Source organism: Lycorma delicatula, chromosome 5, assembly GCF_047948215.1.
Source record: "Lycorma delicatula isolate Av1 chromosome 5, ASM4794821v1, whole genome shotgun sequence".
Classification (NCBI taxonomy): Eukaryota; Metazoa; Arthropoda; class Insecta; order Hemiptera; family Fulgoridae; genus Lycorma; species Lycorma delicatula.
This window is the reverse complement of record NC_134459.1, coordinates 104,689,540-104,702,461: the sequence shown is the minus strand read 5'-3', so window position 1 is coordinate 104,702,461 and position 12,922 is coordinate 104,689,540. Positions and strand designations below refer to the sequence as shown.

General features: G+C 26.9%; 1 protein-coding gene across 4 annotated transcripts in view; it reads right to left on the bottom strand.

The window, feature by feature from the left end:
- Positions 1–2,822: 2,822 nt before the first annotated feature.
- The window catches only part of sr (zinc finger domain-containg protein striped), a 464,285-nt gene continuing 454,185 nt past the window's right edge, over positions 2,823–12,922 (bottom strand). For 2 of the 4 annotated variants that reach the window (XM_075366787.1, XM_075366789.1), the window contains exon 3: positions 2,824–4,775. In XM_075366787.1, coding sequence (XP_075222902.1) covers positions 3,547–4,775 — 1,229 coding nt within the window. In that variant the 3' untranslated portion in view covers positions 2,824–3,546. Of the gene's footprint in view, positions 4,776–12,922 lie in introns of all 4 variants that reach the window. The other 2 variants (XM_075366790.1, XM_075366788.1) reach the window with 2 other exon arrangements.

Sequence of the window (12,922 nt, the reverse complement as noted above, 5' to 3'; positions counted from 1 at the left end):
TACTATAATAGTATCAATTAAAAAGCAAAAATATTTATCAGAGAATTCATATTAAAAAAGTTACACTTAAAAGTGAGTAATAATAAAATTAAAAAATTATAATTTTTTTTTTGTTTATCTAAGGAATAATTTTTTAATAAAGTACTAGCAATTATGGATGCACGGTTGTTAAAAAATATGATATATATTCATATATAGTATATAATATATATTCATACTTCATTACTATAATATATATTACAATCTGTATGAATAATTTATATTACATCTAAACGTTGAAATAATGCGGTTATTTTCTATATAAAATTCGTGATTTTTTTATTCATATGATTCCTATATATGTTTCTCAAGCATTATTCAATCATGCTGTACTATACACTTTAAAAATGCTTATTAGTGATATAGTAATTTAAAATGGATTTACGTTTCTTTTCTTTAAATTTATCTTTCATTTATTATTTTTTAGACCAAGAGTTAATCTAAGGAATACTTTTGAATTAATTTTTCATTACTTTTAAACCTATAATATTAATTTGTAATCACGAATAACGATTTATAATATTACATTTGCAACAGTAAATGAAAATGTATAATAAATTTTATACATTACTAAATTATTCGATTTTATCAGCAATTAACGGAATCTTACTTAATTTAATTATAATGTATTCTAGCAACAATATTAAAAAAAAATAAATAATTACAATTCTACGCCCACTAGGCAAAATTATAAAGACATGTCATTGTATGTATATATATATATATATATATATTTTTTTTTATTATAATATAAATATATAATTACTATCTGTTATACATAATTATATAAAGAGATCATTCATTATTAATTATTACTATATAATAAATATAGTAAATAACGATTTATTAATAAAAATAAATATTATTTTCTTTTATTTTATAGGCTAATATTTTATGAATAATATTAATAAAATACATATTTTAAATTTAACAGTCTGTTCGAATATTAATTAATTAATATCTTGTAATTTTTTTCTAATTATAATTAGATTATAATTTATGGTAATTGATAATAATAATAATTATTATTATTATTATTACAAGTATAATAAAATATTGGAAAAATATTCTCATTTTATTAATATACAATTTTTTTAATCATTTTTATTTTCTAAAAAAATCTATTTCAATATTAATATGATAATTTCAATTTTTTATTTCCCTTCTAAGGCAATTCTTGGCAATTAACAATCTTCAAATTTTAAATCAATACTACTATTTTATTTATATGAATTAATTACTTAATTAATTAATAAGTTAAGTGGGGAGTAAAATTGTAAAAGTGGAAGGCGAGAAAACGGAGGGGGTCATTAATTTATGGCAAGCGTATATATAAAAAAAAAAAAATATATATATATATATGTGGGACCTAATTACTTAGTAACAATAATAGTATTAACAATTATAGTGACAATAATAATAATAATAGTAATAATAATAATAATAATAATAATAGTAATAAACATGTGGTAACATCATACGTCATAAATTAAATATTTAATGTGGTATTTATTATATGTTATTTCCAGTAGATGAGTTCGCCAGTTAGTAAAATGTATCTCTGTAATTTGAACAAAATGTCTATACAATAATAATAGTGTTATATTGTACATATGTTCTTTGATTTATTCAAAAGAGTAATTTAAACTTTTGAACATTAAATTTTGGTTAAAATTTGGTTTTAATGTTTTCCAGTTTCAACACGTAGTCATTAACAATGAAAGTATACGAACTGTTCGTATTAATTATAGCCTGGTTCATTAGGAAATATTGCAGTGTTGGAGGAAAAATATTTACGTACTAATTTGTATTGAAAAACGGCATATTCCGCAAATTTTAGTAAAAACACCCATACTAAATGCATACACTAAAGAAACATCTATATATTTAAGATCAATGTTAGATTAATATTTTTTTTTCAATTATAAAATTTATTTTCTAATTAATTTAAAAAAATGTTTATCAGTAAATTGATGCTAAATTATAATTTGTTAACATATTACCAGCAACTATTACACAAGGTAGTTAGATACCTGTTTTTAATATTACAATTTTACTTACGGTAAAATGGAACCGATTTTAAATTAAACACTACGACAAAAATAATTCTAATATTAAAAAAAATTATTGTTTTCTTCATTCAATTGAACATCTTATACGGTATCGTACTGTTATCATCCTATTCGTAAAAAAATTCCCTAAATTAAGTTTCATCTTATTCCTAAGTAAGAAATTACTGATGGATTATATGGTTGATTTTACCTGAAAAATACAATTTTTTCAAGATTGCCAGGCTATGAAAAAATGAACATTCTCTAGAGCGTTTGTCAATTTTTTTTAGAAACCTTTCATAATTAATTTTTATAAGGATCTGATATGCTGGCAATCATTGTGAGTGTATGGAACCATAACTAATTATTTAAATTTTATAACAATAGGCAGATTCTACTACTGCATAACATATCGGTGTGTATGTATGTGTGCGCGTGTGTATGTTTGTTTGTTATGCATGTAACACTTTTAAAATTAATATACCCCGCTCGCATTATTATTATTATAATTATTATTATTATTGTTTTTCTTATTCTGTTAAATAAGTTTATTTCTTTTTACAAATTATTATTATTTCCATATACATATTATTATAATATAATTATAACATATAAAGAAGAAATATTAATTAAACATTGTAATATACAATTAATTAATACAATAGAATATCTTACAATTTTTTCATATAATAAATATTATTATTAGTATAAAAATAACTTAATTAAAAAGTCTTCATTTATTTGATCTATTATTAATTTTAATTAATTAATTTAATTTAATCGACTATATTTACGGAATGCACTGTTATTAGTATAGTCGTCCATACATATTATACTATAGTTTCAATACTAAATATATAAATTAATTATAGATAGATGCGGTAGTAAACACATTACAGTATAAACGATTTCAAGACAAGTAACACTTGTTGTACATTCATTAACGATTAATTAAAGCCATTAGTTAATTTTTTTTTAATTTTTTAACTTTTCTATAAGTTAAGCCTTTTAACGGCTAGCAATTTAACATATAACGTAAACAATTATTGTTAAAAGCAACAAAAAAACAATGTTTTTATATATTTATGTAAATTCTTTCTTAATTACTTCTATTAATTTTAATATTTATTTGCGCTTACACAAAATTACATCACAGTACAAAGCATGACATTTAGAAATCTTCTCTTTCGAGCGATCGCACTAAATATTTAAATACAGTTTTTCGTTCGTATTTTCAATTAAATTATACTATTTTTCATTTGAATAATAATTATTGTACATATATTTATTTATTATTAATAAATCACAGCGATATGAGGTCGGTTTCATCCGGGAAAATGTCCAGTGTCGTCGGGGAGCGATCACAAGAAGGAGATGTCAGGCTATCGACGCAAGAAAATTCGGGGGACGACGGGGAAGGCGACTGCAGACACGGTAGTCATGGGGAAGGCGGCGATCACAATGATGACGTGACTGCGGGATCGTGTGGAAGATGTGTGTGCGGATGCATATGCGTGTGCGGTGGATGTTGTCCTTGTTGCGACATCATCGCAGCCATTTTACTTTCTTTCTTACTTCTTTGTTTTAAATGTACTTTCGCATGCCTTTTCTTTTCATCACTTCTTGCAAATTTTCTACCGCATACATCACAAGAAAACGGTTTTTCTCCGGTGTGTGTACGTATATGAGTGGTCAGATGGTCTGACCTCGAAAACGATCTCATACATATTCTACACTGGAAAGGTTTTTGTCCTGTGTGAATCCTGATATGTCTTGTAAGTTCATCTGATCTGGAGAACCTCCTGTCGCAATTTTCGACCGGACAGGCGTAAGGTCGTTCGTGAACCGGAGTTTTACTCGGTCTGTTAGGATATTTTCTCGGTTTTACCGGAACAAGTTTAAGAGGCAAGGGTGATTGTTGGTAAACTTGTGATAAAATTTCGTGTCCTTTACTGGTCGAAGGGTTATATTCGGCCAGTTGCACCGTATACTGTGACTGAGGTTGATTCGAAGGCGATTCGGCCGCACTACACCCCGGTACCCCACCCGTCGTATTAAAAGGCTGAGGTTCTTGTTTCGGAACTAGACCCGACGGCCCGGGAACAACACCGTATTCTACCGGAGAGTCCAACCACGTATATTTTCCAGCGGGTGATGACTGTTGCATCAACTGACGAGGATAAAGCTCTTGCTCACAGCTCGTGTAACCACCGGGAGGCTGTTTAAGAGCACCGCACTCTATGCTCAGTCCCAATAATTCTACATGATGTTGCGATCTGTCGTCGTAATGCGGCGGTCCGGTAGGGCTCGTCGTTACATACTGTGGCTGTTGGTGCTGTGGTTGAGGTTGTTGTTGCTGAGGTTGCTGTTGCTGTTGCTGTTGTTGTTGTTGAGGCTGAAGAAGACCGAATATGGGCGGGAAGAGATTTTTATCCGGACTGGGTAACAACCATGTAGGTGAAGGTGGCATAGCGGAACCGCCCTGGCCGGCCGATGTCGTGAACACACCGCGGTAGCTGATTTTGTTGTTCCCCGCGGAAGGAGGATTCGGGAACATACTGACTTCTTCCTCCTCCTGCTCCAGGCCTGGGCTATGCTCTGTCTTCGGCCTACACTCCTCAGTCTTGATGCTGGGGCTACTCGCCGATAATTCAGGTTCAGTCTCAGGTTCAGGTTCGAGGCTCCCTGGAAAAATAATCGAAAGAAAAATATATACTCAAAGCTTCTAACATTTATTAACAAATATAAAAAGTCAACAAAATGTAAACTAAAAATGTGTTTTATGAATAAACTACATTTAATCTTTATTAAAAACTGTTTTTAAACCTAGAATGAAGTTAAAACCTATTTTAACTACATTTCTTAACGTATTACAATTAAAAATAATTTTTTCTGACTGCAGTTCTAGGAAGTATTTAAAATAGTTGATCATTTTAATAGGCGATTTTATATATTATTTTATTTTCATATAATTTGAAAAGTAAAAAGATTAATCAAAAAATCATTTTGTTAATCTGTTTTTTAGTTGTCAATTAATGATTCATTAAATCAACGGTTAGCCAATTTCTAATTCTGTTAATATCGAAGACCATACAGTTTTATTAAATTATTTAAAAATGAAGAAATAAAATGCTGAACCAGTATGAAATTTCTGTAGCGATTAAAGTTATCTTCATGAATGCACATGTAGAATATGAGTGAGCGTGCGCGGGCGTGTGCGTGTGTACACTTTAAGATTCGTGCATAAGAGTTCTTTCACATACAATATAATAATAATAAATACTTATGGAACTATCTAACGTTAATCTTTTAACATCTGATGTTCATTAAATTTTCTGATGAAACCTTAGAAACTATCCTCCGGCAATCGGCTTCATCCGATTCGATGATATGCGGCTGCCTAAAACACCACCATCACCTCAGTTAGGAATGAAAATACCGCCCGGCCGCTTGAATTATTAACTAGCAAGCCTAACTCATTCGGTGGCCATAATTTATATATTTTTTTTTATTTTTTCACCCTTCGGTAATAATGATCGTTATTACTAACATCCCCTCTTTTATTATTATTTATTTTTAACGCTTTTTGTTTAACTTATTTTATGTATGTAATAAAGAAAACGACGTATATCGAAAGAACATATATTGTTCATGACTTTTTATGATATATTATATGGAAATTATTAATTAACAGATATGAAATATGTTTATTTTCAAATATCTAAATATATTTTATTAATCTTATATTTCTTAATTTTCACGGATAGAATATGCATTAAATAATAAGCTCACAATTTACAACACTCATCAAACACCTTAAAGAAGTTTTATTTTTGTTGTTTTTTTTTTTTATATTATTTTTCTTATACGTTTATAGAATATAAACAAGAATATTCATCTAACTCATAAAATAATCTGATATCAGGGAATCATAAACTTTATTAATGATAATAATTTGTTACAGGTTTACTGGAATAAAGATTAATATAAATTATTTTATGGAATCTATTTTTAAAATGTACTAAGAAGTTTTACATTAGGCAAGTAATAATAATGCAATCATATCTTGTTTACCTATTAAATATCAAAGGAAAATTTAGATGCCTTAATTGTAAAATTCATGTATAGAATTATTGTTAAAGTTTTTACAAACACAATTATTTTTTATTAAAATTATAAAATTGAAGAACAAAGATTAGGAAACATTTACAAAAGTCAGAAATCTAAAACTAGATACAAAAACAGATCAAAATAAATATTCCTGTAATGGTTGAAGCAGGGTAAATATTGCCTTGTTTTACCACAGAAAAAAGTAAATTATGTTTTGCTTTACACTATCTGCCCCAGTTTTTCTGATGTATTTAAAGCAGCTGATCAATAAGAAACACGTTCAAAATTAATTTCTGTAATGGTTCCGGATGATTCAAAAAGGATTTCACAACTTTAAACGCATATAAACATTTACTTAGATAACTTTTAGATTCGGTTGAGATCTCACTTCACATCAAGAAAACTCATAAAATTGCTCACCCAACATTCACTTTGGTTTGATATGACTTCCATTTATAATTCGACATACATCCCACCTTAAATCGATTTCATTCCAAACTGCAGCCAGAAAGTCGTGAGAAGTTAGACAATTTCTCAGTCTAATTTTGAGGTTTTTCCATATAAAAGATACATTTACGCCTTCTGGAAGAAGAACGGGCCGTTCAGTCTTTGTTTATTTAGGGCACAAAAAACAATGACCTTAGGGCTATCACGAATGTGATAGCAAAGTTTCATAAAGGTTTCGCTACCCCATTTTTGGCAGTTGTGGGGTGTTCACCTTGTCACAGATATGAAATGTTAACTCATCACTAAAAATTACATTGTCTAAAAATGTATCGCTGTTTGCAATTCTATCTAACATTTCTACTCAATGCAGCACCCGGGAAACCCTTTATCGTCACCTGTAAATTGTTGAACCACGATTAATTTATACGGCTTCAAGTGCAGTCGTTTACGTAATATGCGCCAAACAGTCGTTTGTGGAACGCCAGTCTCATGTGACTCGTGTCGAGTTGATATCTTCGGACTACGTGCAAAGCTTTCTCTGAGTTGTTCCATAGCAGCTTCAGGGACGCGTGGGCGTCCTAGTAAATTTTTATGTTTAACAGAACTGCCTCAACGAAGGTTTGGTGTCAAGAGTAAATTGTATGCCTACTAGGAGGCTTCCTACCGTATTTTCTACGAAAATTGCGTAGAACTGCAGTTGATGACTGCAAATCGCAAAACCAAAACACATAGCGAGCAGGTTCCGCACCAGTAAATGAATACATTTTTAACGACACTGGTGACAGCGCTAGTGGTCAAATTCAGTATTAATGAACTGCGTTTGTCAAAGTTTGATGTGTTTTGCTATGGAATGAGATATCAATCGAATCAGTAATTTATCTAAATAAATTTTTATATACTTTTAAAGGTGTGAAGTCTTTTTTGAATCACCCGGTGTTTACTATGTAACCAATTCCTGTAGTAACAGAATGAAGGTATTTGTGTGAGGCTGAATTAATCTTAGATCTGATTTCAAGGAAGCATTGATTTAACATTATTCATCGTAATATTCATGAAAGAACATCTCTGGTAATAAGTGCACATTTTTAAATAATAAAAGCGAGACATTACATGAACCTCACAGACCAACTTACTAACACCAATCGCCTCCTTACTAATCCATTTCCTTCATAATTAATATATTTTTTCTCATCGTAAAATAACCTTAGACCTTCTAATGTACATGTCCCTCAATTTAGAAATAATACAGAGGAAGCAGTACATTTGTTGTCATATCAAGTAATAATAAAAACGTTACGACTTCTTACTATAACCTAGGTCTAGTTATTAGTACTGCTAATGCACGTTTCATGCTTTTTGATCCCACCACGGCACAAAACATTAAACAAATTTAAATCGTAGCAGGAAGTGACTTCGGTTAACTATTTTAATAATAATTTACCATCTATTTACAACTTTTTTCTTTAATATAGAAATAAGATTATATTAGCGTTCTTATTATTTTTTTATAATGGTTATATTAAATGCATTAATATCTATTAAATACCAGGAAATATTATTTTCTGTCTGTTATTTTAATAATAATAAAAAATAGATTAATATTTCATTAAGTTAAATAGATAACAATCGTTTTGAAAATAAACATTCCTAAACACATTTAAAATAACTATTATAAAATCTTTGATCTTTTTACAATTTTTTCACTCCATTCCTATTTTTTTTTTTTTTTTGTCAGATAGGCCCTATAATATAATGCTATTTAAACCGCAGTAATTGTAGGCAACTTGATAAGAGAAACAAGTAACACCCGAATTAAAATTGTACAGCAATAATCAAGAACAATAAGTGTACCATGCTAAATATATAACAGAAATTTAAGAATTAAGTGTTGTCTTGTAAGATTTTACACAGAACCGGAATCTTTTATATAAATTCTTCTTTTCTGCCCTGTTGCATATCAATGTGTCAATAAAGTTGATATTCAATCGTGTGATACATTTAATCAGTCAATATCACTTATTTTTAGAGTAATTAACACGATTTTTCCTACTGAATATGGGTATCACTGTTGCATATACCATATATTAACATCTAAGATGTTTTACTTGTGACATAGGAATTAAAAAACACTGGGAAAAATAGAATAAATTAATGAATTAAATTAATGCTCTACATTTGTGCCACAAAATTGACATATAAAAATTGTCATGGAATCAATCTATATTAGGATAGCGTTTAATTTCATTAATATTTTTAGATTAGTATATAGAAAAATCGTAATGATGTAAATGAAATATTTTTGATGGAGGCCGATATTTTTAATTTTTCCTCCACAAGAAATTTAGCACTGAAAGCTGAAATTAATGTTGACTTTTTACACCTTATATTCTATAAAAACACTATCCATTAAAAACTGATTTAACCTTAGATTCTTTCTCATTACATGTATCAATGTCATATGTAATTCTCTCTATGAACTTTAGCCTTAAATAAGATCTCGTGACTCCCTAAAAATTAAACCGATTCTCATAATTTTCCAAAACGTTTTGTAGGCTAAGAAGTTATAAGTAATTAGAAGAAAATACTCATTTTTTATTATGTTACTATCGTGCTAAAAGCCTAATTGGATTCCCGCAGTCGATATTGATTTAGACATTGATTGATAATTCTTTAGACATCAATATTAACTGAATCTACCTTTGTTACATCGTAAGACATGAATCGATGTATTAATATGAAACATTTTTAACGCATACATTTATCCTTAAAGATAAAATTAATTTTCGTTATTTATTTGGTTTTTAACTGTTCTGCTTTTAATAGTACAGTCATTTTTAACTGAATCTGAAAATATTGTATAAGTTTCGTGAGATATTATTGTTGGGAGCTTTTCGTATGTATCCAGAATAAATATGAGCAGCCTACACTTACTACAGGCCTATTGGCTTGTATTTTAACCACAACGGAACTTTTTTTTTTAGAACTTTTTATTCTATTTATGACTCCTTATTTTTAAACAAAACAATATTTAATGAAAATCTAGTTTTAAGGTACAATAAAACATATAAACATTATTAAACTATTAATAATAAAGAAAGAGAAATAAGAATTAATTTCAGTAAAATATATGTCAACAATGTAATTTAATTTAGAAAAAATATATAAAAATTAATTCAATAAAGGAATAATTTTTTATAATTTAAATTTTAAACACGGCCCTGAAAAGGAACTACAAAAAATCCAAATATAAACAGAAGAGGTCATAAAAAAAAATAGTGAGGAAATTATGAGTAAACTGCATTAAAAACTATTAAAAATATAACTAAAAATAATATTAACAAATAAATTAACAAAATAGGTTCTATTTCTTGAATTTTATTCAATTACACATAAAGCAAGTTTTCCCCCTTTACTTATATAACATAACTTAGTACAATAATTTATTTATAAACATGTTTGTTCTCTTCATTAACATACACATGTTTTAATCAGCTCATTATTTATTGTAACGGATGTTAAAAAGTTATATTAGAAAAATATATACATATATATTTATAATCTTATTCATACTAAATTTTATTATTTATTACACTTCTACAATAATTATTTGATATTTATTTATTGTAAATTTGATACTTTTTTATCCTTTATTGTTATTATTTATTTATTTTTATTGTATATATATATATATATATATATATATATATATATATATATATTACAAGATCTATCTAAAACATTTGTCTTAGTCTACATTAACAAGAATAAAACAGATGATACTATCCCAACAAAATCTTTATATACAATATATATATAAAACTAACTAACACCATTTTCATTTCATGTTATGCCTACCTCCATAACTAACCTAACATGAAAATAAAAATAAAAAAAAAACGGAATGAAAGATATAAATAAAGAATTGAAATAGAGTAGACCGAGCGCTAACAAGCACCGATTCGAAGTCAATTAATATAGTGTACTAAAAGAAAAAAAAATATATATATAATAAAAATAAAACTAAAAGAAGTTAAGAAAAACAACTTAGATTGGATAACAAAGTTAATACCTAACAACGAACATGAAAACGAAACACAAGGCACAAACGATATGAAAAAAAATTATAAGAAAGGTTAATTAAAAATAAATGATAAAATACCAATTACACACTCTTTTTTAACACAATAAATATGCAAATAAATAAAATTTAAAGGAGGAAAATCTTTTTAATGTGAAAAATAAACCACGTACTGAGTTTTGTAAGAAAAAAAAAATACAAATATCCATTTCGCTAATAAATAAGTTTATTATTATCATCAATATTTTTATAAATAAATAGATAAATAATAATTGAAGTACTTAATCTTCTTATGTTGGCAACACTGTTCAACCAGTTGTGCTGATAATTTTATCACACCATCCTGTTTAGAAGTTATAACAAATTTTATTTAACTGGATTATTTATTTCTGTTAGTACTAACAAAACTAATATCTTTTTATAAGCGTGCGTGAAATTTCTTTTTAATTTTTTATTAAAAATGTATTTTAACCTTTCGTATATTACAACATAACGCCCATTTTACTTTGTACAACTTGTCAGCTGAGTAATGTATCATAAAACCATAACTATTGAATAAAAATAATAAACCAAACGCCATTTTAACCAACAAATATATAAGCTTTTAAAGAAATTTTTTTTGGCGGTTTTTTATTTTTATTAGAATTTCTTTTTTAATTTCCTTTCTTATAATTTCTAATTCATCTTTTGTATACCTTCAGTACTGTCTACGTTTAAAAAGTAACTGATGGTAATAATTGCTGAATATTAACCATCTTTCTGACTGATAATCCCGAGAAAAGATTTTCTTAGAATCATTATATCTACTATTTTTAAATTTTTTGTCGTGAAAATAAAACTATTTAAAAATTCTTTCCTTGAAATAATTTTAAAAAATTAGGAAAATTTTAGGATCAAAACAACTTATATAATAATAAACTACTAATTTTTTAACAAAAATGATGAACAAAAACTAATTAGGAATCAGTAATATCGACTTAATTGTGTAACTACAAAAAAATTAGATTCTATAATTTTTATTTTTCGTAAAGTATCGGAGCAGTTTTTTTTAATTTTTAAAGATATTTGTATAATTTTTCCAATGATAATTTTTATTATCAGTTATAAAATTCCAAACACCTTTTAACTAAGGATTTATAATTAATAATTAGTATGGTTTAGTACATAGGATCTAAAAATTAACATCATGTGATATTTTCTTGTTTCTTTTGTAAATATTACCGGAATAAAATTACCTGATATAACTTTTATTATCTATTTAAAAAATAAAATTATGAGAAACTAAAACTTTAAGATTTACTTTCATTATTTTGTTCGTTCTTGTCTGAATTTTCCATATCTATTACTTCATTATCACTTTCCATATTATGTTGGCTACACTGTTTCACAATCCAAAAAAACACCATTTTCGTCGTTACAATTGTTTAAAATATATATGAGCAGCAATAAAATCATGATATGTCACATTGAGCACGTATTATGTTTTTAAAAGGCAAAATTTATATTATTATTATTATAAAAATAAATAAAAACATGTTTTATTTTAAATTAAATAACTTATAATAAAAGGCATTTTCATTAATATTTAAAATCAATTATAACTATTTATCTACTTCAAAAATAACTGATGAAATTTCAAATATTTTGAGTACATTAACCTCAAAATAGTCGTACATTCCCAGATAACTGCCCCAATACTGCTGATGTATACCCTTACACGTTTATTTGTATTTCCCGGTAGATGGCAGCACCTAGCTGTAGCCAAATATGAGTTAGTTGCCTAGGGTACCAATCTTATTGATGGTATGGGTCCAATAATCATTAAAGTCGTATAAGCAGAAGTATACATATGTGTAAATAAATATGTATAATAATATTATTAATTGTCTTACCCTATCAAATAATAAAACTACTTTCAACCGATGTCGCAAGACTTAAAATGACATAAAACGTAAAATTTGAACGAAAATTTGGAAATACTACGTGTTTTACCAAAGCCAAAAATATGAAAAATTTTTTATAGAATTGGTTAAATATTTTTAATGATAAAAAAATTATTATTTATTTTTCATTAATTTAAAAAAAAAAATCAGTATTCATGATCTTTTACTAGGATTAACAATTTTAATAAAAAGAAGATGTAGAAATAAAAATAATAACCTATAAATATAATTTTATGAAAAATTATTTCTATACT